This window comes from Camelina sativa, chromosome 15, assembly GCF_030686135.1.
Source record: "Camelina sativa cultivar CO46 ecotype springtype chromosome 15, ASM3068613v1".
Lineage (NCBI taxonomy): Eukaryota > Viridiplantae > Streptophyta > Magnoliopsida > Brassicales > Brassicaceae > Camelina > Camelina sativa.
Window position 1 is genome coordinate 5,318,059 of NC_141894.1, and position 24,735 is coordinate 5,342,793.

Below are 24,735 nucleotides of genomic sequence, written 5' to 3' on the forward strand. Positions count from 1 at the left end.
ACGAACCCAAACATAACATAACATGTGTTCGGTCCTAGACTCTTTAGTTAACACAATAACACCACCTATACATAAATATGTTATTTTTTTTTTGGTTGGGAGAGAAACAACTTGGCCCATATTCCAGCGATTTCCCATCTCCCTCCTTCATATCTCTCAATTATACTAAAAAAAAAAAGTCATCATACTAATAAATTAGAGTATACTCAAAGAAAAATCAGAAAATACCCAAAATAACAAAAAAAAAAAAAAGCAGAAAAAAGAAAGAGAGATGATGGAAAGAGAAAGAAACATGTTGGCCGCTGAATGGCGTCATAAGCCATTCTAGAATCATTGAAATACATTAAAAAAAAAAATCGTCAGTAATTACAAAAAAGCAAAGAGGGTACTAACGTAAACTCACCAAGAAGACGAGAAAGTGGGGATGGTGGAAGGAGAGATGATAAGAGATGGTAACGCGTCTCTATGAGGCCCATCCATATTCTCCCCCCCCCCCATTTCATCTCTCTCTCCTCTTCCTCTCTCCTTAATTCGATCTGTGAACTCGCCGGAGGAAGAAGCAAGCAAAGGAGAGAGATTCAATTCAATAAAGACTCGATGGCGCAGAGAACAGAGAAAGAAGAGACGGAGTTCAAAGTACTCGAAACCTTGACGACGACAACAACACCAACAACAACGGCGGCGACGCTATGTACCAATAACTGCGGCGTTACAGCAAATCCAGCGACGAACAACAACATGTGTCAGAAATGTTTCAACGCTTCCCTCGTCTCCGCGACAACCGGTGTTGTTGTCGTTGATTCCGGTTCTTCTTCGGTCTTGAAGAGATCAGCTAGATCCGTTAATCTCCGGTCGTCGCCAGCTAAAGTCGTGATTCGTCCACGAGAGATCGATCCGGTTAAGAGAGATCAACAGATCGTTAACCGATGTTCCGGTTGTCGGAAGAAAGTCGGGTTGACCGGATTCAGGTGTCGTTGCGGTGAACTTTTCTGTTCCGAACACCGTTACTCCGGTCGTCATGATTGTAGCTACGACTACAAAACCGCCGGACGTGAGGCGATCGCTAGAGAAAACCCGGTCGTCAAGGCGGCTAAGATGGTCAAAGTTTGAATTTTTATTCGATCTCAAAAACCGTTTGATTGATTGATTTAAAAAAAACTTGTGGTGGCCGGTGGTTCAAAAAGCTCCGATCTAAGAGATGCTCGGAGAGACATCGATTTGATTGATATGGTGGTGGCTGTGTTGTAAAACGAAAGATCAGAGAGAGAGCTTCCTCCTCCCTCCTCTGTTCAATCAAAATCTGAACCTCATTTTTTTTTCTCTTTTTATTTTATTTAATTTGCTTAATTATATATTAGTGAATGATTATTATTATAATTATCATTATTGTGGCTTTACGAATTCATGAATTTGCTTTCTTTCGGATGTATGATCTTCTTCTTGATGATCCATCGAGAAATGTGTATGTAGGATTCGGTAGAAACGAAAAGGGGTGGTTTGGTCATTTTTAGCAACGTGTCTCTGACTCTCTGGTTACGTTTCGTGTGGTTTAGCTCTACTTATCAACGATTAGTCCATTATGCGTCACAAATCTGTAAAATTTCTATTTTATATTTTTGTAAACTATTTATGAAAATAAAATAGAAAAGATGGGCCCAATCTACTCTCCTAATTAATGGGCCTTTATAATGAATGTACCGGATATTATATAAGGGTGCCCTAACCCTTAAAACCTAAAAACACACATCTTTTTTTTTCTTAAGCAATGATGAATAGAGGTTGGCGACAGGGGATGATGATGCCGTCAATGATGATGCCCCGTGACTATTTCGCAGAGATGGAATATGCAGAATCTTCGATGGATACGGATACGGCGATGGACGTCGATGATGACTACTACGAGTCTACGGATATGTTAAGCGACGGTGGAGGATTTTTATCCACCGATTGGTGTCTAAAAGACTCTTACTTCTTCAACAAATTTGAGGATGATTTTGACGACTTCGATATCTATTGATTTGTATTATTTCTCTCCCCTTTATCGTCTCTTTGGGATTCTTTTTTAATCTTTTGACTCTTAACTCATTAGAAACTATTGTTATGGGGAATTCGTACTCTAAGAAGTTATAAACCCTTGTCACCCAATTAATTACATCTTAGTATATCGTATCGATTTGCTATATTCACACAACTCACAAACGCCAGATCTCTCTCTCTCGACAAAACTTTACTTGGCGTATAATATAAAGCAGCAGCAACCAATAAACGTGTTTGAGTTGTATGGGTTTTTTAATAGTATAGTACATAACAAGAGGTTACGTATTTTCTCAAATATCTTTTTGAATAATTGTTTTCAATGCATTAGAAAATATCTTAGCGATTTTTACAGAAAAAAATGGCTACGTAGTACGTAACACCAACCAACCAATGCCGATGTAGAACGATTTTTATTTTATTGTCAACTTAACAATCTTTAGTTGCGATGCATTATTGTAGGATTTGTAAGCTATAAACAACAAGTTACTGTGTATGAACAACAAATTACTTGTATACCTCAGTTCTCATGCAACTATTAGTGTAGGCAGAAGACTCAGAACTCAGAACTGTTTCAGAGATTCGTAACAGAAACTAACAAAAACCTTCAAAAAATTGTTTAAACTATATAAAGGCTAACTTGATTTTCATATTTAAAATTGCTTGGAAGATGAGGCTTGGGTGAGGGATGTAATATATGAGTGTCGACAACGTTTTAACGACGGTAAAGATTAAAAGGTTTACTAGTAGGAGTTTAGTGTTTTTTTTTTGTCAACAAGTACAAGATCAACTCAAACGAGCCAATTGAAAGGAAAATCGTTTACATAGGTAACTCGGTGCGAAACTACACGAACACGCCGTGCCAGATTATCCGCTTTACCATTTTGTGAACAAGGGATTAACTACTGAAAAGGAGAGAAATTCCTCCTTATCCACTTCAATGTCGTCCAAATAAGTCTTGAATGCAGGCCGACAGCAGGCGAAGACACCATCTTCACTAAATCCGAACAGTCTGTCAGGAACACAACATCCTGATTATCCGCACCAATCATACACCGCATTGCCCAAACCAAAGCTTCTACCTCTGCATGAAGAGGGGTAAGACTGCGACGGAAGTTAGATGCACCCATAGTGGGGAGCTCCCCCGAAGGGGAAATGCAAAACCAACCTCTACCAGCATATTGGTCTGTCGCCTTCCAAGAACCATCCACAAAACAACGGTAACTGTGTGTACACCGAGTTGTTCCAAAGGCAGCAGGAATCCTAAGATCTGAAAGAACTTGATTGCTAGCTATAGGAGGATTCTCAACAGCAGCCTCCTGTGCCGAGGTCCAAAGTTTGGCTTCCTCTTCCGCCAACCGCAAAATCGCTTGTGGATTAGAGTCCATGTTGCTAAACAATTATCAATCCGGGCCTTCCAAATATACCAGATAATCCAAGGATAAATATCTGCCAAAGGAACGTCGTGAAATCTCCAGAATAAAAAGTCCATATTGGCATAGATAGACCCCGTTGGGAAAAACCTAGGGGCCGTCGGAAAGGTAGATAATGCCCAGACGTGTCGCGTGGGAGGACATTCAAACAGAGCATGATTAATTGTCTCTTCCACAAAACCACAAAGAGCACACTCGCTATCACAGCTTATTCCACGTTTTCAAAGATTAGCCGTTGTTACGACACAACCAGTGATTGCTTGCCACAAGAAATGCCGAATTTTTGGGGACACCAGATTTTCCATACAAAAGCTTGTAAAGGAATAATATTTGGACCAGAAACTGTGGAATCCAGAGTAAAAACCTGAGCCTGGCGTAATGCATTATATCCCGATTTCACCGAATAGACTCCAGTTTTGGTCAAATGCCAACCCAATCTATCCGGGGAATCAAGATTACCCAAAGGTAAGGCCGAGATGATGGCAACATCTTCCGGCTTAAAAGTGGCCGAAAGCAACGCCATATCCCAGGAGTTTGAACTTCTGTCAATGAAGGTTTTAACTCGAAGCATAGGAAGGCGATCCATAATGCAAAGTTGGTCTCGGGGATTAAGTCGGAATCCAAGGATCAGACCATACAGAGATGGAGTTTAGTGTTTTTATGTTCAAAGCTTTTTATAATTTGAATTTTTTTTTTTTTTTTTTTGCTAAATTATTTGAAAAAGTTTAAGACGGGGATTAAAATTTATGATCCATTGGTTTACATATGAAAAATTCATTCAAAGAATGAAGATGAATTGTAAAGTGTGTATAATAAGCTCGTGAAATTTATTAATATCTTCGTAAAAATTTCGATATTTTCAACAAGTTTATACTTATTTCGTAGCAGTACGAATTAATTATGAACCTTTGTAGACCAACATTATTTTTGTAACGCGTGACAGTACAATTACTCGAACATATTTGACACTTTTTAGTAAATTGTGTTAAGAAAAAGAAGTCACTGGACAAATTAAATTAAATTAAGAGGAAAATCTAAAAGTTGGAGCAAATTAAATTGAAACGCAATTTTATTTTGGCCCAACCCAATTATGAAAAATATAAATGAAAGCAAATTAAATTGAAACGCAAAAGGTCCCCAGTTTATAATTAGTTCCGTCCGTCGAAGCAAATCCCTTAATCACGAATCGACTCGGTTCTCTGGATTTCTCCGACAGAAACCCAAACCCTAGCACCACCACCAAACCCTCGGAGCTCCTAGATTATATCTGTTCTCGAATTGAATCGCGCGTAGGTTAGGGTTTTAGTGGTATTCTCAATCCGGTGGCAAATTTGGGTTCTTTTGTTCTTAATATAATCTCTCGTAAGGGGAAAAATTCAGAGGAGATGGGAAGCGCTGATCTAGTCGATGATCGGACCTTCAATGGTGATTTCAGTGATGGAGGAGTGGTGAAGTTGAAAGAGATTGTCATGGATAAACTCAAGGAGTATATGGGCGATTACACGGATGACACTCTCGTGGTACGATTCTGATTCCAACTCTCTGTTCTTCCCTTAATTTGGTATCGCTTTTTGGTCTGTAATTTTACTACGATTGCTCTCTTTGTTTTTTAGTTTAGCTGAATTGTGGTGGTGTTCTTCGTGTTCCTTGTAGCTAGAATTGCTGATTTTTTTTGGAATATAACATTAGTGTGCCTTGATGATGCTCTTACAATTCAAATGACATTGCTTGCAGGAATATGTGATAGTTTTGCTTAGGAATGGGAGGAGAAAAGAGGAAGCAAATAATGAATTGAAGATATTTCTTGGAGATGATAGCGATTCTTTTGTGGCCTGGTATTTTATATATTTCTTACCCCTTGTGAATACGAAGTTTTATTGCTTTTGTGTATCTAGAAATTCATATTTACTTGGAGTATGTATATATGCAGGTTGTGGGATCATATCTCTGAAAGTGGAGATGAGTATTTTAATTCTCGTGTTGAGAAAACTACTGTAAAAAGCTCACTGATAAGCAGTCAGAATGAGGATAAAGCAGTTGTGGTTATGGATTCTGAACCTGAAAAGGGACGATCACGCCGTGGTAGACTATGGAAAAGCCAGCCAACTAATGTCTCTGAGATTCCTCCTCTTCTGAGTTCTGAGGTTCATAAAATTCATAACTATGAGAAGGAAGATCACAAACACCGACATAATAAGAGGTCTCCATCTCCCCAGTCTCAATCCGACAGGAAAAGGTCTAGAACTGATGACTCGCGTAATGAACAGGTCTGTGTTTTGTACTTGTCTATTGAATATCATATCTATAGTTTACTGGATAGGATGTCATATCTTATTGTGATGACGTTCTAAGAGTAAAATTTGGGGTAGAGACCACTTTTGCGTTCTGATTTTTATGGGACTAACATGTCTGACATTTTTAATTACTATTAACTTAGTGTCGTGGAGATGCCTTGTTCCAGTATTTTAATGCATGTTCTGCGGTAAAGCTATTGTACGAATACTGGTTATAGTTTTCTGATTTTGCTTTCTTTGACTTGTTTGATAGAGGGAAGCTAAACCGCCAGCTAAACCTGATGTCTCTCGCCGGCTGCTTCAGTTTGCTGTGCGAGATGCTCTAGCTATACCCAAGCCAGCAAATAGTTCGACTGAATCCTCATTAAAACGTCTTCGTTCAGTGGTGTCCACATCTACTCAAGAATCATCTGACCCCAACCCAGCTCGGAAAATTCGATCTGTTGCGAGGGTTGTGAACCCCATGGCCTCTGTAAGGAAAGCTGTTGCCGAAGCAGCCGAAGATGCCAAAAAACCAAAACCTGGGAGAAGTGTCTTTGACAGAATTAGTCAGTCTACTTCTGAGACCCTGGACCGACATATGGTACTTGGTAAAGTTTCTCCTAAGAATGAAGAATGTAGGAATATTAGCGATGATCCGGAAGGGGTACATCATCAATACACGCACCGTCTTGACAACAATGGAGTGTATGTTGAGAACATGCCAACTTTTGACACTGGCTTGAAATTTGCCTCTGATCGAGGCAGACTCAGTTCAAGTGCTAATTTTCCTCACCCGAGCACTTTCCTTGGGAACAGAATTAACAATCCAAATAGTCTGCAGCATCGTTTAGTCGATGACCCTAAAAGAGTTAAAGGGATGAATTATCAAAATCACCTTACTGAAGGTGCAACCAGGCAAAAGATAGCAAGTTTCTCCGGCAATGTAGATACAGGGAAAACAGTAAAGTTAGAGGGGCAGATGGAAGTACCAGATATGGGTCTGCAAAGATATATGGACGAAGGCAGAATGGTTTCTAGTGAAACTATCACACAATCAGCTACGCAGAGTGATACAATAGGGAATGGAAATGTAAGTTTCAGGTTATAAATGCATGCTCTTACTAGCTTTTTCAATGACAGTCTTCTTCCAAAATTTGTTAGCCATGAAATATAAAACATCTTGAAAGTTTCTTGCTAATATTTACCCGTCATGGCTATGTTGTGACGTTTTATTTCGTTTGTAAGAGTGACAGCAACATGACTCCTAATACAAGCTGTCTTGTTGTTCTTTGACAGATAAAACGTGCTGTCAATGCGAAAGAAGATTCAACAACCAATAAATCTGTTCCTGGTGAGTTGTTAAATTATATTAGTCTTAAGCTTTTTGAAGATTCATGGGATTGAAGTTTCTTTCTTTCCTTGGCAAACTCACTTATTTCGTTCCTGTTGATGTAATTCTAATGAATAAGTTGATCTAAGATGATATGCTGGCATTTGCAGGGACATTATCCACGACCCGCCCGTTGGAAGATGCTAGCTCTCGGACAATCTTTGTCGCCAATGTAATAATTGTTTATGTTTATTTACCCTTGCACTGGAATTGAGGCAAAACTTGTCAATTAGATGTATTGATTTGAATGTGATTGGTCGTAAACAGGTTCATTTTGGTGCTACCAAGGATAGCCTTTCAAGGCATTTTAACAAGTGTGGTGAAGTGCTTAAAGCTATCATAGTTACAGATCCAGCAACAGGACAACCAAGTGGGTAAGTTTTCTGAATTTATGACCTCAATTATTATTGTCTTAATATGTCATAGTTCAGTCATGGGGAACCTTAGTTGAATGCCCTTTGCAGATCAGCGTATATCGAGTTCACACGCAAAGAAGCTGCAGAGAATGCGTTGTCTCTGGACGGTACCTCTTTCATGTCTCGGATTCTCAAGGTACAAATGGAAACCAATGTTCAATTCTGTTTTACCTCTGTTTTACCATAGCAATTATCGTCTGTTATGATCTTTAGGATTGGTTAGAATCTTAGATGGGATATAAGGACTCAGTAGTGTGTATGTATGATGGATGCAGATTGTGAAAGGAAGCAGCGGGCAACAGCAGGAGGCTGCATCAAGCATGACATGGTCTCGAGGTGGAAGATTTGCAAGAGCACCCGCATACTTTAGAGGTGGTGCATTAAGAGGCCGTTCAGTTGCGAGGGCTGGAGGCAGGAGTATGCAATGGAAGCGCGATTCAGCTGAGACTGGAAACAACAACGCTGTAGGTGTAGCCCCCAACAATGCTCGTAGTCTCACATACGTCCGAACAGATTCAAAATCAGACGATTGAAAGACAAAAATAGAGAGTCAAGAGCTTAGGTAAAAAGAAGGAAGATGAGTTTCATCATCTCTGCCTTTCGGATATTATTCTCAAATTGGTTTTTTTCTTTTTGTCTCTTAAAAAAGCTACTCTAAAACTTTGTATCGACTTTTTTTTTTTATAATGCTCTTTTAAAAATCTTTGGATTATATAATATTGAAGAAGAAAACAAAATATAGAGAAATTGTATTTCAATAGCTCTCAGCTCTCTCTCATGGTGATAACAAGAGGAACAGGTTTCCAAGACACAAACCAAGAACGCACAAGATTGAAACAAGACGAGCTCTAACGAACAACAAATTGAGATTCTTAGCAACCTGAAGTGACAAAGTAAGAATCTGCAACCTCCCTAACTCTTCCATCTTCTTGAAGAAATACATTGGCTTCAACGATCGTCTCACCATCAACGCCATAGCAAACGGGAATCCAAAAGCAATACAGCTCTGAATTGTCATTTCCTTCATCGGATCTGATCTAGTCGCATACAAAATCGTAGCCCCCACGATCAGCTGAGTTAAACCCAGAGCACCCATAGCTCCACTTAAACTGTACATGTTCTTCATCATCCCTTCCAACACTTGTCTCGTCTCATTTCCCAACGCCGACAAATCGCGTTCCACCGTTGGTCCTTCGATCTCTTGGTGCTTCATCTCTTCGAACTTCTTCGGCTCCTCTGGCTTCTTCGGCTCCTCTGGCTTCTTCGGCTCAACATCTCCGCTTGGTGTCGAGAAATACCTCGGTGACCATGTTTCAGATCGAAGCTTGGTGTCGATGTTGAAAGAAGAAAAGGATCTTAACAGACCTAGCTCCAGAGTCACCGATCCGTGGATCAGATGGTTTCTTATGGGAGATGATGAGGATTGGAGTTGACGGGGAGTGACGTGGAGTGTTTGAGAAGACAAAGGTTTAAGGAATTTAGAAACCAATCGACGAGAGATCATCATCGTCGTCGCCGAATTCGATACAGAGAAGAAGCTCAACGTGATTTTAGGGTTTCTTCTTATTGCCAATTTTGGTGGCTCACTCTTTTATAGCTCTCTAATCCATACTAGACAAGTCAACGGTTTAGATCAATTTTAACCGGATCCTTTAGTTTATTCTGTCCAACGTCGATATTAACCAAATCAGACATTCTGGTTTGATTACTCTGTCTTGGTAACTCGATGTGCAACAAGTGGCTTACTCTAAAGTGAATATCGGTAACACTAATTGAGCAGTATTATCGGTTCCGACAAGTGCTGTCAATCCAAGACAACAACACAATGTTCTCCTCAAAGTTTGGAGAAACACACTCTCTTCCTCATGCCTTAATAAAGAAACACACATATCAATGTCTTGCACTCTTTATAAAGCTCACTACCAAAAGCCACAATTTTTATTTAAAATCTCATCAATACAACTACAATCATGTCTTCTTCACTAACTCTCTTCTTCTTCTTTGTTTCCACATTCCTCTACACTTCATCAAATTCATTCAACATCACTAACATTTTAAACGAGCACGATGATTTCTCCACTTTCAACAAACTTCTCACCGAAACTCAACTCGCTTCTACCATCAACAGTCGTCAAACAATAACCGTCCTTGTGGTTTCCAACGGCGGACTCTCCTCCCTCTCCGGCCAACCAATCAACCTCATCAAGAAGATCCTCAGCCTCCACATTATTTTAGATTACTACGACGAGAAGAAGCTCAAGAATCTGAACAAGAAGTCAGTACTCCTCACCACTCTTTTCCAATCAAGCGGCCAAGCTAGAGGCCAACAAGGGTTCTTGAACGCAACAGTTACGAAAGACGGAGACGTGTTATTTGGATCTGCCGTTCCCGGGCCTGATGTGAACGCTGAGCTTCTAGACTCTGTAGCGTCACTACCATTTAACATCTCGGTGCTTCATATTAGTAGTGCTATAATGATTAATGTTAATGCTGATAATGCACCTCCTGGTTCTCCTTTGGCACCGGTATCACCTCCACCACGCCCTGCACAACCACCTAATGATGATGATTATGATTATGACGAGCCACCATCACCACCATCCTCTGCTCCGAGGGCCGCTGCTCATGGACCTTCCAAAAGCGCAGACTCAGCCAGCGGAGTTTCAAGGATCAATTCTCTGCCTGCGTTGGCCTTTACGCTGTTGATGTCATCCATTTGGTGGTTCATGGCTTGAAGACGGATGAGAAACAGAGTGCAAGAACTAAACAAGATTAGTTCAGGTATTGGAAGGAAAGCCAAAAAATATATAAAACAGACTCAGCTCGGTTGACAGCAAAAAAACAAGAACACTAAATTAAAAGACGAAGCATGAGAAGTTTTTTGGGGAGAATAAATTGACTGATACAATAAAAGATGTGGAAAAAATTGTAAGACTCGATAATTCTTGGATATCAATGTTTGTTAATCAATGGAGCCTCGTTGTTTGGTTGCATTACATGAAATGGATGACACAAAGAAGGGGAGAAACATTGTGTAGTTCTGAAGAAACTAGTTTATCGATCTTTATTAATCTTTAGCTATGAAAGGCAAAAAGCAACCCAAGAACAGGAAGCACATTCATATCCATGTCTTTTCCCATACCCTAACAACGAAACTTAACAAGTCTTTAAGACAAGTAAACAAAACTCAGGGACTATACATGCAAACTGGCTTGAAGAAAGCTTTGATTAAAAGCAAGAAAAAAAAGACTTTAGAAAATGCAGTAAAATTGTTCCTTTCTTGAGTCAGTGGTGAAGCCCGTTTCCATTGCTGTACACATTGCCGTTCTGGTGAACTTTCCCCATTGCAGTTCCATTGGCCATTCCATTTATCGTAACTTTGTTCACCTTGCCACCTGTTTGCAAAACTGATTCTAGACACCCAGACGCTGCTGCGATAAGACCTGTGGTATCAACGTGTTTCTTAGTAAGCCACAAACACCATCAACACAGAATCTTACAAATGTGCTCAAAAGCTGTCGAACTATAACCTAGAATTTACCTAGAAACAATGCAGAAGGTTTTCCTGGTCTGGACTTAAACTCAGGATGGAACTGAGCACCCACAAAGTATGGATGGCTTGGTAGTTCTACAATCTGCACATCAAGCCAGTAGAACAATGAAGCACAACATCACGAAAGCATTTATATATTGTTCAATCTCAAACTGAGTCACATATTCAACAGATTTTCCATGAGCATATTACCTCCATACGACACCCAGTCTCATCTTTCCCAACAAAAGAAAGGCCAGCCTTCTCAATTTCTGATATCATATCTGGATTGACCTGCCAAAATTTCATATATTTCACTTTCAACAACTAAGGAGAAATCTTAAGGAAAAGAACAATATTAAATACAAGAAGCTGAAATATTACCTCATATCTGTGCCGGTGTCGCTCATCAACAAACTTTGCATTGCCGTACCTGAATGAACAAGAAGAAGAAGTTATATAGGTTTTGGATATGAATCCTATGAGTGATCCTGTGCTACTGTATCTTAAATGAGTTCTGTGCTTACAGCTTTGCAGACTTGCAATCAGCAACCTGGAAGTAAGTCCTCCTTGACCCTAAGCGCATTGTGCCCCCCATATGAGTTGTGGATCCCTAAAAAGAGATTGAACAAGTATAAGTAGATACTCGATACATGGAAAGCATGTAATCCATTAAATGTCAAGTACCTCTGGCATAAATATGACGCATGGGCTTGAAGTTTCTGGTTCAAACTCTGTGCTGTTTGCATCATGAAAACCGAGAATGGAACGGGCAAATTCAACAACAGCCAGCTGCATTCCCAGGCATATGCCAAGGAAAGGAACTTGATTTTCGCGGGCGTACTTTGTAGCAAGTATCTTCCCTTGCACTCCTCTATCACCAAATCCTCCTGGTACTAGGATACCATCAGCACCCTGCAACAAGCGAAATTTTGAGTCAAAGATATTTACCGAATTGGTATGCCAGGCTCCATTAAAATTGACATACCTTCAAAAGATCCCATGCAGCTTTATGGACATCTGGCGTCTGCAACAGTAAGTCATACAAAAGCTCATGAGACTATATACCTTTGCCGTACCCTGAGAGTAACGAAAGCAAGACTCACCTCCTGTGCAGTTATCTCTTCAAGGTCACTGGCTGCAACCCACTCTATGACAAGCTTTTTGTGACATGCAACAGAAGCATGCAAAAGGGCCTGCAGTGAAAAGGACACGAGACAGAAGCCATTTTTAAAAATCCTCAATATTAGACACGGTTGTTAGAGAAATGAAGTAAATGCATAACAACTTTTGGTTTGTTTAAGAACACAAGACCCAATTACCTTCAACACGGAAAGGTATGAATCAGTAAGGCCAGTGTACTTTCCAACCATAGCTATTCTCACCTGAAGAGAAGACCATGAGAATGAACAATGGTTCCAATTATATAGACACGCTGGTATTCAAAAAAATTATTTAGAAAAAGGTGACTAACAGGAACGTGCAGTGTGTCATAAATTTTAGTTCTTGCAGTCCATTCGGCCAAGTCAGGCTTTACAGCATTACTGCAGAAGAAGCAAATGTCAGACAAGAGAAAAGTCAACACCGACAAGCTATAGTGGAGCCTAGAGAAAACATCCATTGACCGGAGGGAACAAAGGATGGATCTCAGGTTTAGTAAATTCACGCTTTTTTTATTTAAAACTGAGTATGTGCTTGCTGGGGCAGGAAAATTAAATTTACACGTAGAGACGAAAAAAAAAAAAATTTGTTCAGAGACAAACCTAAGAAGGTTCAACTCTTTTAAGATCGCTTCATGAGCCTTTTGATCCTATTTTAGAGAAGTTAACACCAAAAGAATGATAAGAAAAACAAATTCAGTATGGGAATAAGCTCATTTGCTTTCGTTAAGTATAGTAAGAAACTATTCAAGAAAAATGTGCTTACCCTTAACATCAGCGGAACATGCCAAATGTTTGGAACATCATAGAGCGTTACAATATTCACTTCCTAAGAAACCATAGAAAAGCAGACAGAAAGTTTATGCGGACATCGGTCTTTTGAAGAGAGATCTGACCTCCCTGATCTAAGAAGAGGAAATGAAAACCAGAAATTGAACAATATATACCGGCACATGGCAAAATTGAGATAGTTTTGTCTTGACATTTTCTTCAAGTGCCTGTTACAAAACAAGAACTGATAGGTTAAAAACCAAATCCATAGTTAACATCAACACTTAAAGCACATGAAAATATTGGAGCTCCCATTACCTTCGTGCTGCGACATGCTAGAATATTTGGTGTCAAACCAAGGCTCCTGAGTCCTCGCACACTGTGCTGGGTTGGCTTAGTCTTCTGCAATACAGATGTTCATAGCATAGTTGTTAGAAACTAATAAAATAGAACCTCCATGGAAGATATCAATTATAAAGGCAATTACCTGTTCACCAACAACACTGAGAACAGGCACAAGGCTGACATGAACCAAGCAGAAATTACCAGGTCCTAAGAACAAAAGACAGATGCGGTGATGGAGCTGATAAGTAATAGCCTAATAAAATTACTGAAACTTCAAAAGTTATTATATATTAATGCACGACTCACCAACTTTATACGAGAATTGACCAAGGGCCTCAATAAAGGGCATAGATTCAATATCACCTGTACAGAACATAAATTAATAAAAGCCAATCTTGTGAGCAATTGTCAGTAAAAGTAATACAAGACAACAAATAGTACCTATAGTCCCGCCTAATTCGATGACACAGACATCAGGAGGACCTTCCTTCCCATCAACAGGAACATTAGCAACACGCTCAATCCAATCTTGGATTGCATCAGTAATATGAGGAACCACCTAAAAAGAAAAATTAAAAGCTTTGTTCAAAACACTCAACCAAATGAGAACGAGAGGAAGTCAAGTAAGAACACAAGAACATAATGAAATGAACCTGTACTGTTCTTCCTAGGTAGTCCCCCTTCCTTTCCTTGTCAATGACTGACTGCAAAAATGAGGGCACAGAAATTTGTAACCTTAAGAGATAACTACTGAGGTAGATATAACAAGAGATAACTACTGAGGTAGATATACCTGGTAAATCTTTCCAGTTGTTATATTGTTGTCACGGGTCAATGTACTGTCTAAAAACCGTTCATAGTTTCCAAGGTCAAGATCCACCTGAAAAGGGGTCACAGTGCTAATCAATTTGAGGGGCACTAATTGAGATAATTAGAAAATCCAGGACATAAATCAAAATATGACATACCTCACCACCATCATCCAATACAAATACTTCTCCATGCTCAAACGGAGACATTGTTCCAGCATCAGTGTTAAGATAAGGATCTGCATATATAATAAGAAAATGTAACTGTTGAAAAAAAAAAGTATCGCATAGCTACAAAAATCCACTCAAATTGGCTAAACAATACAAGTCGTTATACAACAACAAGGTGTCTTTTTTTGTGCCGGATTCTTGGTCGGAGAAGAATAATAAAACAGCGTGTTACATGCAATCTAAAAGTGGTGAAAACAAATTGCAAGAATCTAACCAATTTTGATGGAAGTAACACGAAGACCACACGCTTGAAGGAGAAGTCCAATGCTACTAGCAGTGACACCTTTGCCAAGACCACTCACCACTCCTCCTGTTACCAAAACGTACTTCATATTTGTCTGTCCCTGCGTCGTCTTCTTCTTCACCTGAAAACATCGAGAATACAGAACAGAACACGGTAAAGCAAAGATGAAACTTTGAAACAAGATATCTCTTGGCAACAAAGAGAAGATTATTGGGTATGAGTCGAAAAACAAGGAAGTGAGAGACGAAATTAACGAATCCTACCTTTGCTCCAACAAAATTTGGCCTTCAGGATTTTTTCTCAAGGCGGCGGCTAAGCTTTGTAACCTGCGAGTGCGAGACCCTCTCCTCACTCTTATATTTAAACCCAAAACGAAACCAATTAAAAATAAGTTTAATATTATTATTATTTGCGATATCTCAACATCAACAATTATTTATTTTTGTTTGTTACACATCAACAAAAATAGGGTTTGATTGAGTAACAACAATATAAAAAAAGGGACTGAAACTGTCAATACGGTCAATTTTATTTTACTGTTGTTATTCACTTTACTCTTTTGTTCCTTCACAGAATCTTGAAATTAAAACTAAAAATTTAGGGTTTCCGAGATGACAGACACTCGTGTTTGTTTTGTGGAAGGTTGCTTAATTTTGGTAACATAGGTCCAAAAAGAGCGTTTTGGATAGTGTGCACTGTGCACACACATATTTTTTTACCCCCCCCCCCCCCCCCCACAATTTAAAATGATCCAAGTTGAAAAGAAAGACAAAGGGAAAGGTATCAAACTTTTGAGTCTTCCTTCCTCCTTTTGACAAACCTTCATGATTTGTCGTTTTATCATTAATAGAGGTGTTCACATGTTTCATCAAAGGAACAAAAACTTGTGCAGTCAAATGAGTCCTTGTATTCCTCTCCTTTTGCCTTATGTTTCATGTCCTCTTCTTCAACTTACAAGAACAAAATTTAGGACCCCACCTTTTATGATTTAGCAGTTAGCACCGACGTGTTTCTTGCTGAAGAAGCATGTTACATGCACTGGCTCTCTGTCAAACTGTCACATCTTTGTTGATACGTATTGATTCATCTTACTGGGGTGATTGGTTGGAGTTTACTGATAATAATTGCCATCAACAAAAAATCACAAGGGAAACGGCATTTACCAAGGGGACCAAATCAACGGAGGATCAATCCGATTACAGTATTGAATCATTGAGAACACAGTAGTGGAACACCTTTGACTTTATATTAGCTCAACTGAGCAAAAATAGTAAGATAGGAATTTTTTACTCAGTAAAAGAATACTCGCTCAAGCTTTTCTTTTCGTTTTACGATGATATGGAGAACCCAGGGAGGGGGGAGAAGCATTTTGAAACGAAACAGATAAAGAACATACAAAGTAAACTAAGATTACAACACAATCAGCCTGAACACATTATCATCTTATCGTACACAAAGCTGGGGATACTCATTGAGTAGTGTCTGTTGTTGCTCCAGCAGCATCAGCTTCTGAAGTGGTCTTAGCCATCACCTCACCTGGAGGAGGATGGTCAAACTTGCATGTTGCCCCATATTTGCAAGTCCCTGTCTTCATGTAATAAGGGCAATTAAGCGCACCCTGCAACAGTTTTTTTTTAATTCTATGGCATTAGCACACAAACTCATAACATGCACGCTTCAAACGATACACACTTTGTACTTGTAGGTACCTCTCTTCTGGGATACCCTGCAAGGCTCAGCTTTACATTCGGTTGTTGAGAAGCTTGTTTGGTCGTTGCACTTAACCTATCTGCTGGGTGATGGAACCTGCATCTCTCTCCAAACTTGCACTCCCCTGTCTTCATGTAGTACTGTAATATTGGAGAAGAAGACTTTTTGGTAAGTCCAACAGACATGTAGAAGCACAGCTCAACTATCTCAAGAAGAAACAAGAATACCCACGTCACATTCTGATTGTCCAGGTCTTTGGGGATAAGTTGCTGAAACCGCTCCAAGCTGCAACAAGCTCAACTTTGTAAACCTCTAGCAACTTAGGGAGGAGCTTTTGAAAATTTCCTACAACATGAATATAAGGCATTTACCGTGGGTTGAGACAAAGTCTGATAGAGGGAGGTAGCTGGTGTAACCATCCCAAGGTTTAAATTCGCAGCGTTCGACGAAAGTAGAGAATAGTTTATCCCAGCAGCTTGGGGGATGACTTGGGGGATGAATGCTGTGCACAAAATCAAAACATCGCACATCACAAGAATTAAGAGATGAAAGTGATACGTTAAAGCTTCTAAGAACGACAAATATTGATATGATCACAAACCAGTCCTCTCAGGGTGATTGTAGCGACAAGTGGCGCCATACTTGCAGCTGATTGTGGAAACGGAAAACCAGTTAAAACGTTAATGTCACAGTTTTATTAGCAAGGTTGTAACCAACGAACTAGTATTGTACAACAGATATTCACCTTCCAGTTTTGAGATAGAATGGACAGTCCGCTTCACCCTGCAAAAGCTACAGTCTAGTTAGTGAAACTTCATTCTCAGATCTCAGAACATGCCAGCATATAATGCTAACAAACCATCTTCATCAGTTCTAAGTATAGTGCATACGAGACACTAAAAAGTTCACCAATTGTGCCTATAAGATAATAGATCAGTAGAAAGGCAAAGTGATGTATTCATTACCGGTCTAACAGGTAATCCTTTCGAGTTGTGATACAACGCTGGGGTAAATGTGACATGCGGATTGTTTGTGGCATCAGGATCACTGGTTAACACCTCACTGCTACCATTATCTTGACTAGATGATGGTAGCTGGATATCCTTTGGATGGTGGAACTTGCATGTTAAACCAAATTTACATTTTCCAGTCTTCATGTAGAACTGATGCAGAAACGAAACATTGTCAAATTACTAATCAAAATCAGTTTCATCTGTAAGGGAATTTACAAAAAGCGGATATGTATTAATGAGTCTACTATGTGTATATCTTACTGTGCACATAGGTTCAGAAGGCCTCTCAGGCAATACATCTTGATTCTCAACACTAACCTGAAATACATAAGAGCATAATGCTTTTATGTGCATGCACAATCCAAGAAAAAACTAAACCAGCACATATTACAAGCACTAGATTTTATGGGCAAAATGGAAAAGTCACTTACTGCAGCCTCAGCTCTCGGATGATTAAACTTGCACCTTGAAGCATATTTGCAGCGTTGTGTTTTTATGTAGTACTAGACAGCAGTGAAATACAAAAGATAATCAGATCCTCAGGCAAAACAGAAATAATATAGCTCGAAAAGTTTTCACGAACAGCTTACAGGACAATCTGGTTCTCCTGGCCTCTCAGGGTACTCTTCATTTGGAACAACTGGTGCCTGAATTAAAAAGATAGATATTCATAAGCAAAAACAATCATATCATTTTTATCATGGAATGCCTAGACAATGAGTATGTTGTCTCTTCCAATTCAAGGAATGATCTGACAAAGGTAAGAGCACGGATGACAAACATGGTCGCAGAAGCTCAAGTGTTGACTCACAATCAAGATACCATATGTCATGTCTTTACTTTTATAATAATGTAGTAAATCTATGACCTCCGAGACCAAGCAAAAACAATATATATAGTTAAAAAGTAATTAGGCACAAACTCCCGCAGTATAAAACATATAAGTACATACCACAATATAGAAAAACGTTATAATAGTAATGTAAATATCATATGAGGGCATAAGAAATACTTAGATAGTAGTAAACGATCACCTCTTTCCAATCTGGGATTCCGCCCTCAGGAACCCAAATAGGATGATCAAACTTGCAGCTATCTCCAAATTTACATGTTCTTGTTTGCATATAGTGGGTACAATCCTTCTCCCCTGCCCTCTGTGGATATACAGGCAAATGGCTCGTACTCTCCAACTTAGGGCGCTTGGTAAAATAGTCTGTTGTATACCAAGCTTCGGTTTGACCAATTGTATTATGGGCACCCAACAGAGTCGGATAGTAGAGCGCTAGATTACATAATAAACAATAATATACAACGAAATGAGAATATATGTACTGAGTATAAGTATACTTTGAAAATAAATTTGGGGTAATAAATGTAGGAGATACTTACAGCTGAAACCAAAATATAGCATCAATCGTATCTTAAGTTAAACTTCCAGTAAGAAATTATGGTTTACACACAATCATTTCTTAAAGTCTATTGAAAACCATAGAGTGCATCAATTAATACTGCATAATCACTAAGGTGTTCAACTCAAAACATTGAGGTCAAGTTTAAAAACAATTGTCTTCAGGCACTTCTAAAGCAACAAAGACTTAAAACAAGAACACTACAATAAGCTTTATAGTTTATACATAGGTGTAATTCGATCTGAATTGCATCTCCTTAGAGAGATGATTCTAACTTAAATGTCCAAACACAAAACAAAGCAGCTGGGCAAACCAATGCAAACCTCAATTCTAGCTAACTAGAAAGCACAAATGAATACAACCCAACAATAACTGTGCTAATGTAAATGTAAAGTAAGATCTCTCCTAGAAAAAAATCAAGCTAGAGTAGAGACCATCATTAAAGCTGTGTTTTTTATGCTGCAATTGAAGAGACCTGAAGTTTAAAGTCTCCGCTATGACCAGAACTAGAATCACGATGAGCAGAGAAAAGAGTAAAGCTAAAGTCTTTAAATTTCCAAATTATGAGGCATAGTTAGTTATACCAAGCAATAAATAAGAAAATGATGCAGATCTCAGAATAGTAAGAAAAAGAGCATACCTTCAGATGTGCGTTTGACACCAGGAGGAAGAGGCTCGACGGCGGAAGCAGCACCTGGAACTTCGACACCAGGCGGCCAAGAAGAAGCATCCTGATGCTGAAGCAGTTGCGGATACGCCAAATGCGATGCCGTCGTGTTAGGCAGATGGTGGTGATACATAGCGGAAGACGATGCAAGAGTCCCTGAATTGTTGTAGTTGCTCAAAGCTTCGGATCCGTCACGAACTAAGAAACGAAACGTGGTATCTGGATAATAATGGTCAGCAGCAGAGGAAGAAGAACCGTAGAGAGAGGAAAGAGCAGTAATTGGCGGTTGCGGCGGAGGAGCTGGAGATACGGCAGAGGCAGAGGCAGCAGTGTAGGAAGGTTGATGAAGAGCGTAGCTGTACAATTGACGATGTGCCATTCGATTGAAAGGGAAAAAAAGAGAAACCCTAAAGGAAAGCTTTCTACTTTTTGGTGTCAAACTCTATTGTGTGTGTTGTGTTTGTGGGGTTTCTCTACTTTTTTATTGTTCCAAGTCTAAGCAAACCAACCAACGAAAACAGAACAATTCTCTCAGATCTATCAAAACTGATTTTGACATTACCACTGATTCTGTTTAATTGCAATTTCAACATTATTAAATTCTCTTTCTTTCTTATCACAATACAAAAATGTATATATAGTTTATAAAAGTTTGGAGCTTTTTTTTTTTTTATTACAGAAGGGAATAAACACTGAAGGTAACTAAGAAACCGAAGAAAGCCCCTGCTATGACTTCAACTTCAGTGTGTCCTATTGATTCTTTCAATGGTGGAACAACTTCCTCACTGATCTCGTCTGCTTGTAAAACCTTATTAGATTTGTTGCCCTTTAAACTCATCACTTCACTTCTACTAGCATTAGCTGTTAGTTTGTTCAACACTTTCGCATGTTTTCCAACTTCTCTCCTCACCCCCTGTGATTGTACCAATCAAATATGAGATATGAGACATTAATTCATATCCTATACAAGCAATAACTAAAAGCATGAATCAGACACTGAGGAGAACCAACCAAGATCTATAGATACAAGAGGTTTACTGAGACTTCAATTCAAAAGCTACTTGTGGAATGCAAGTTGGAATTTTGGGGAAAAAGGGGAAAAGTACCTGGGCATCATACATGATAAGGCCAGCATAAACCACAGTTAGACCAAAAATGGAATCAGCAAAACCCCTGAAACCAAACCATAGGAAATTACATAAAGTGAATATACAATTTGGGGGAATTGAGAAAAGAAAGGTTTTCAAGCTAAGCACCTTTCAAAAGCAATTGCAGTTGCTGCAGCCACAACAGACTGATTTTTTTCAGGAATCAGGCCACAATATCAGAGAAGTAGACAAACACGGTTATAAGAGGCAACAAAGAGTAAGAAAGAGCAGAGCTTACAGATGAATGTGTTGAAGGGAAACCACCAGCTTGAAAGACACTTCTAAAGTCCAATTTTTTCCCATACAAAACCACAGAAGTGAAGGGCTTAGAGAGCTGCCCAATCACAGCAGAAGTCCCAGCAGCTATGAGTACCTTTACGCCGGTGAAATCTAAAAGTAAGTAACGATGACCCTCCCAAGAAAAAGAAAAAAGGAATGAAAGAAGAGAAAAAAGGTGAAACCTTGTTGTGGATGACCTCAGCGATATCTTGGAATCCAACATTGACAACGCAGGAGGTGAGACGAGGTGGCTTCTTTCGGCAACTTGCAGGGTTGAATCTGGAGTTGGAGAAAGGGAAATAGAGATCACTGGCGGCGTTATGAGATAAAAAACAGTGCTTCAACATCTCTGCTCAGTGTTAAAGGAAGGAACTTGAGAGTTATTTTGTACGGATGATGATAAGAAAGGGGCAGCGAGATATTGGGAACCAATGGCTTTGTTATGTCGACAAGGTTGTCTCTTGGGACATTTTGACTCAAAGAAGCTTTTTGTAGATTTTTCACAATGACAAATGTTATCTTACAAACAAAATATGCTTTAACCCTTTTAGTAAAAACTCATGTCTCTTAAACCAAGTAATTTGTCCTTGTTTATCAATCACAATTTGTATTGGTCAAAAATTAAGAATATGAACAAAAAAACACATAGAAGTTTTTCAGCTTTGTGAAGTTTTTAGTCTAAAAGTACTCGAAATCTATATATGCCGTATCATCGGTTGGACCAGCAGCACAGGCGACCAGAGGCTCAGGCTTCATTGAGCTACCGTGATCACCAACTCCATGGTTCTTGGCCTTCCCTTTAGAGGCAGTGTATGGTCCCAAGTCAACAGGGTCAGGAATGTGAGGAGGGGAAGCACTGCGCACCAGAGCCCAATTCACTCCTTCAAAGAAAGGGTGTTGCTTTATCTCTGTGGCTCCCCGTGTGTAAGCAATCCTTCTGTGAGGATCCTTCACTAGAAGTCCACGGATGAGATCACGTGCCGCTGAGCTCACATGCGGGCTATCCGGGAACTTCAGTGGCTGACCCACCACATTGTGCAGCGTGGCTCTGTTTCCTTGCCCCTTGAACGGTGTGGTCCCATGGAGAAGCTCGTAGAGGAAGATCCCGAACGTCCACCAGTCCACAGCACTGCCATGTCCTTCGCCACGAATGATTTCTGGAGCAAGGTACTCGTGCGTGCCCACAAAGGACATTGACCGCACATCTGTTGGCTCAGCCATGAGCTCTGGCATAGAGAGGCCACCGAGGCCAGAGTCGGATTTGGCTTTACGGGTTTTCTTGGAAGGGAGGAGGCGGGGAAGAAAGGCAGATGGATGCATGCAGCCATTGACGGCAAACTCCTCGTTGAGGATAGCACCTCCCCCGCTGCAGACTGAGGAGGACTTGACGAGGGTTGGATTAAAAGTGCAACGGAGGGAAAGGTCGAAGTCAGAGAGCATTATGTGGCCTTCATCTCGAACAAGGATGTTCTCTGGTTTTAAGTCTCTGTACACAATCCCCAGCATGTGTAGATATTCCAAAGCCAATAGCACTTCAGACGCGTAGAACCTGTCAACAAACTCATCAGAGAAGATAATATGTAAGCTCCAACGCCAAATACATAGAATGTTTTTACTAACCTCGCAGCCTCTTCTGTGAAACGCCTGCTGGGCTGCTTCTGTCTGAGAGAATGGAGATTTCCGCCGCTGCAGAACTCCATGACCAGACAGTAGAATTTATCGGTCTCAAAGTAAGAATAGAGTGTCGGTAAGAAAGGATGATCAAGCAGAGATAGGATTTCTCTTTCGGTCTGCGCCCTCAGCAACTTGTTTCTGCTAGCCAAGGAGGCCTTATCCATGACCTTCATCGCAAAAACTGCATTTGTCCCTCGCAGGTCCGCAAGATAAACGCTGCCTATGTCACCATACCCTAGACGTTTCAGAAGCCTGAAATTGTCAAGACCTATTTGAGGACCTCTTGAAGCGACTGAGTTAATGGCATCCCATCTCACGTCACCTCCTGTGTGAGGCTTGAAAGGTGTAGCTGATGGACCGACCGAGTTATCACCATAGGTATAGTCCGCATTATTTCTAGGGGCTCTCTTGTTGTCTGGGGACTTAGTCCTAGGGTGGTGATGATTTCTGCCGCTTGGTGATTGTATCTCAGGGGTGGTTAAAGGAACAATCTTCTTGGGATCATAATGAAGATTTTTAAGAGGATTCTTCCGCATAGGTAAGCTATCACCATCGCTAGAATAGGGGTTATGCTTTAAATCACCCTCGTTGTTGGCAGCTCTCGTTGCAGTGGGAGGAGGTTCATGAGACTTTGGTGGTTGATGTTTGACAAGAGGATCCATCTTCTTGGGATCGAAATGAGGGTTCCTGGGAACATTGTCTCCTAGTTTAAGTGAAAATGGAGAGAGGTTTGCACGAGGCGACTTAGGTTTTACGTTTGGGTCAATCTCCTTGGAGCCGACATTAGCTGTGTTCTTCTTGGAAGCTAAGTCCATTTTTCAGAACGTCTCCAGGTTGATGATGATGGTTCTTCGGTTATAATAAAGTAGCTCACCTACGAACATCATCAAAGACATCACCTTAAATATCCGTTGTTGCTATGTAACATGAAGACAACAACAAGAAACATTAAAATCCCGCTTTACCTGAGATGATCACGCTTCCTTGCTGATATAAAAGAACAAGCTGAGGAGAATCAAACCATGTCAAACCGAAGAAACTGCCACCAGAAAGCAAGGAACAACACACATACAAAAAGAAAGAGATTGTAATGCGTCAGAGAAACGAAAAAAGTGAAAATCTTGAAACAGGTTACGAAAAATCAAGAATGCGAACCATGTTTAGAGATAAGAGTATGTAGTTCCCATAATGCAATTCTCAAACTCTAAAACAAAGACAAAAAAAATAAGTTCCAAGATTCGAAATCCAGAAATGAAGAAAGAGGGAGTTGAAATGTCCTGTCTTTGTAAACGTATAAAAAAATCCCCTTAATAGTATCTCAACCTGGAAAAGCAGAGAGAGAGAGAGAACATTTTCAAAGGAGGAGAGACAAGAGGAGATGCAAAAGAGATGGAGAGAGGGAAACTTTCTTAGCCTCTCATCCCTCTCTTACGCATACATTGCCGTTTATTCCTCTCTCTCTCCCTAATTCCATATTTTTTTGTCTAAATTAATCATTTTTACCTAATTTGGTTCATCGACAGAAGACATATGAAGAGCTTAGTTACAGTAAATAGCTAACCTGGTCTCTCCTCTTCTTCTGACCAAGGGAGAAGAAAGTGATGTTTCCAATTGAACTGTTCTTGATGGCGTCCAAGGTAGTGGGTTCGAACCGTTAGCAACGGTTTTTCGAAAAAGAAGCATGACTCTGGGATACCAAGTCAAAGGAGTTGCAAAGTATTTGTCTTTCCTCTCCGATTCCATCGCCGACGAATAACAGCAGCGACCCAGAAACACGGGAGACCGACCGCGAATTTGTTTATTTACGACTCATGGGCTTATTTATTAAAGCCCATTTTAGTTAGAATTATCATAAGCCCGTACAAAACTTAGGCCCATCTTAATATACACTTTGCTCCTCTTTCTAAGAAAAAATAGTTTTTTCTTTTATTTTGTGAAAAATAATGCATACGTTCTCTTTTCTAATAGATTTGTATGAGTAGAAGAATTGCATTGCTAGATGTTTATCTTACAATAATTAATAAACGTTGGGACTGGAGAAGATAATCAAATAACCCACAAATTACACAACTAGGATAAGTAGCTTTATGGTTAAGCATATAATTCTGTTTGCTTCTTTTAGAGTAAAATTATAATCTTATTATTTAATATCTTCAATTGAAATGCAAAAGTTCTCTTTTTCTGAATTCCGTGA

General features: G+C 39.8%; 9 protein-coding genes and 1 pseudogene across 17 annotated transcripts in view; 3 read left to right on the plus strand and 7 right to left on the minus strand.

The window, feature by feature from the left end:
- Positions 1-24,735, minus strand: part of LOC104745477 (heat shock 70 kDa protein 4) — a 49,639-nt gene that overhangs the window by 23,083 nt on the left and 1,821 nt on the right. The window lies entirely within an intron of this gene.
- LOC104745483 (zinc finger A20 and AN1 domain-containing stress-associated protein 5) lies at positions 262-1,504 on the plus strand. The gene has a single exon (XM_010466736.3). The coding sequence runs from the start codon at positions 466-468 to the stop codon at positions 1,108-1,110; it is 645 nt and encodes a 214-aa protein (XP_010465038.3). The 5' UTR covers positions 262-465; the 3' UTR covers positions 1,111-1,504.
- Positions 2,937-3,422, minus strand: LOC147926291 (uncharacterized). Its single transcript, XM_087489187.1, has one exon. The coding sequence runs from the start codon at positions 3,420-3,422 to the stop codon at positions 2,937-2,939; it is 486 nt and encodes a 161-aa protein (XP_087345313.1).
- On the plus strand, positions 4,558-8,250 carry LOC104745484 (uncharacterized). Of its 2 annotated transcripts, none has more exons than XM_010466737.3 (9): positions 4,558-4,987; positions 5,202-5,302; positions 5,398-5,734; positions 6,015-6,833; positions 7,040-7,094; positions 7,244-7,305; positions 7,401-7,507; positions 7,598-7,685; positions 7,825-8,250. In XM_010466737.3, exons 1-9 carry the CDS (start codon positions 4,853-4,855, stop codon positions 8,080-8,082), a joined length of 1,962 nt encoding a protein of 653 aa, XP_010465039.1. In that variant the 5' UTR covers positions 4,558-4,852; the 3' UTR covers positions 8,083-8,250. The 2 variants fall into 2 exon arrangements, 1 of the variants encoding a protein (XP_010465039.1); XR_015583012.1 differs by having other exon boundaries at positions 4,567-4,987; positions 7,581-7,685.
- Positions 8,108-9,056, minus strand: LOC104745485 (uncharacterized). The gene has a single exon (XM_010466738.3). It carries the CDS (start codon positions 9,054-9,056, stop codon positions 8,325-8,327), a length of 732 nt encoding a protein of 243 aa, XP_010465040.1. The 3' UTR covers positions 8,108-8,324.
- LOC104745487 (fasciclin-like arabinogalactan protein 14 pseudogene) lies at positions 9,486-10,545 on the plus strand (annotated as a pseudogene). The gene has a single exon (XR_015583015.1). The product of XR_015583015.1 is annotated as a fasciclin-like arabinogalactan protein 14 pseudogene (transcript).
- LOC104745486 (uncharacterized) lies at positions 10,588-15,457 on the minus strand. Its single transcript, XM_010466739.3, has 22 exons — positions 14,905-15,457; positions 14,612-14,762; positions 14,326-14,405; positions 14,151-14,237; positions 14,011-14,061; positions 13,799-13,916; positions 13,664-13,720; positions 13,500-13,564; positions 13,331-13,414; positions 13,189-13,239; positions 13,008-13,070; positions 12,845-12,891; positions 12,556-12,625; positions 12,404-12,466; positions 12,188-12,277; positions 12,070-12,108; positions 11,769-11,996; positions 11,609-11,694; positions 11,466-11,514; positions 11,295-11,375; positions 11,091-11,184; positions 10,588-10,992 (listed from the first exon to the last, which is right to left on the minus strand). Exons 2-22 carry the CDS (start codon positions 14,727-14,729, stop codon positions 10,835-10,837), a joined length of 1,779 nt encoding a protein of 592 aa, XP_010465041.1. The 5' UTR covers positions 14,730-14,762; positions 14,905-15,457; the 3' UTR covers positions 10,588-10,834.
- LOC104745488 (zinc finger CCCH domain-containing protein 37) lies at positions 15,866-20,051 on the minus strand. Of its 4 annotated transcripts, none has more exons than XM_010466742.3 (12): positions 19,414-20,051; positions 18,399-18,646; positions 17,955-18,011; positions 17,796-17,867; positions 17,626-17,682; positions 17,317-17,514; positions 17,097-17,134; positions 16,953-16,999; positions 16,723-16,853; positions 16,583-16,636; positions 16,351-16,491; positions 15,866-16,259 (listed from the first exon to the last, which is right to left on the minus strand). In XM_010466742.3, exons 1-12 carry the CDS (start codon positions 19,817-19,819, stop codon positions 16,110-16,112), a joined length of 1,599 nt encoding a protein of 532 aa, XP_010465044.1. In that variant the 5' UTR covers positions 19,820-20,051; the 3' UTR covers positions 15,866-16,109. The 4 variants fall into 4 exon arrangements, with proteins under 4 accessions (XP_010465044.1, XP_010465043.1, XP_087345841.1 ...); XM_010466741.3 differs by having other exon boundaries at positions 17,097-17,143; positions 19,414-20,049; XM_087489715.1 differs by lacking the exon at positions 18,399-18,646 and having other exon boundaries at positions 19,414-20,022.
- LOC104745490 (uncharacterized) lies at positions 20,033-21,389 on the minus strand. The gene is made up of 5 exons (XM_010466743.3): positions 21,050-21,389; positions 20,827-20,961; positions 20,697-20,734; positions 20,547-20,613; positions 20,033-20,353 (listed from the first exon to the last, which is right to left on the minus strand). Exons 1-5 carry the CDS (start codon positions 21,212-21,214, stop codon positions 20,114-20,116), a joined length of 645 nt encoding a protein of 214 aa, XP_010465045.1. The 5' UTR covers positions 21,215-21,389; the 3' UTR covers positions 20,033-20,113.
- LOC104748157 (serine/threonine-protein kinase AGC1-5) lies at positions 21,413-24,331 on the minus strand. 4 transcript variants are annotated; one of them, XM_087489712.1, is made up of 5 exons: positions 24,103-24,309; positions 23,697-23,745; positions 23,507-23,580; positions 22,488-23,415; positions 21,413-22,416 (listed from the first exon to the last, which is right to left on the minus strand). In XM_087489712.1, exons 4-5 carry the CDS (start codon positions 23,354-23,356, stop codon positions 21,546-21,548), a joined length of 1,740 nt encoding a protein of 579 aa, XP_087345838.1. In that variant the 5' UTR covers positions 23,357-23,415; positions 23,507-23,580; positions 23,697-23,745; positions 24,103-24,309; the 3' UTR covers positions 21,413-21,545. The 4 variants fall into 4 exon arrangements, with proteins under 4 accessions (XP_087345838.1, XP_087345839.1, XP_010468141.3 ...); XM_087489713.1 differs by lacking the exon at positions 24,103-24,309 and adding an exon at positions 23,865-23,996; XM_010469839.3 differs by lacking the exon at positions 23,697-23,745 and having other exon boundaries at positions 24,103-24,331.

Coding starts and splice junctions, on each gene's coding strand:
- LOC104745483 (XM_010466736.3), top strand. CDS start 466: ATGAGGCCCATCCATATTCTCCCCCCCCCCCATTTCATCTCTCTCTCC.
- LOC147926291 (XM_087489187.1), bottom strand. CDS start 3,422: ATGGACTCTAATCCACAAGCGATTTTGCGGTTGGCGGAAGAGGAAGCC.
- LOC104745484 (XM_010466737.3), top strand. CDS start 4,853: ATGGGAAGCGCTGATCTAGTCGATGATCGGACCTTCAATGGTGATTTC. Junction 5,303..5,397: donor AGCGATTCTTTTGTGGCCTG/GTATTTTATATA, acceptor GTATATATGCAG/GTTGTGGGATCATATCTCTG. Junction 7,508..7,597: donor GCAACAGGACAACCAAGTGG/GTAAGTTTTCTG, acceptor TGCCCTTTGCAG/ATCAGCGTATATCGAGTTCA.
- LOC104745485 (XM_010466738.3), bottom strand. CDS start 9,056: ATGATGATCTCTCGTCGATTGGTTTCTAAATTCCTTAAACCTTTGTCT.
- LOC104745486 (XM_010466739.3), bottom strand. CDS start 14,729: ATGAAGTACGTTTTGGTAACAGGAGGAGTGGTGAGTGGTCTTGGCAAA. Junction 13,721..13,798: donor CGAATTAGGCGGGACTATAG/GTACTATTTGTT, acceptor TGTTCTGTACAG/GTGATATTGAATCTATGCCC. Junction 10,993..11,090: donor ACCTTCTGCATTGTTTCTAG/GTAAATTCTAGG, acceptor TTGATACCACAG/GTCTTATCGCAGCAGCGTCT.
- LOC104745488 (XM_010466741.3), bottom strand. CDS start 19,819: ATGGCACATCGTCAATTGTACAGCTACGCTCTTCATCAACCTTCCTAC. Junction 18,012..18,398: donor GAATCCCAGATTGGAAAGAG/GTGATCGTTTAC, acceptor TTTTTAATTCAG/GCACCAGTTGTTCCAAATGA. Junction 17,144..17,316: donor AAGGATTACCTGTTAGACCG/GTAATGAATACA, acceptor ACTAGACTGTAG/CTTTTGCAGGGTGAAGCGGA.
- LOC104745490 (XM_010466743.3), bottom strand. CDS start 21,214: ATGTTGAAGCACTGTTTTTTATCTCATAACGCCGCCAGTGATCTCTAT. Junction 20,735..20,826: donor TCCCTTCAACACATTCATCT/GTAAGCTCTGCT, acceptor GAAAAAAATCAG/TCTGTTGTGGCTGCAGCAAC. Junction 20,354..20,546: donor TTATCATGTATGATGCCCAG/GTACTTTTCCCC, acceptor GTACAATCACAG/GGGGTGAGGAGAGAAGTTGG.
- LOC104748157 (XM_010469839.3), bottom strand. CDS start 23,356: ATGGACTTAGCTTCCAAGAAGAACACAGCTAATGTCGGCTCCAAGGAG. Junction 22,417..22,487: donor TTCACAGAAGAGGCTGCGAG/GTTAGTAAAAAC, acceptor GTTTGTTGACAG/GTTCTACGCGTCTGAAGTGC.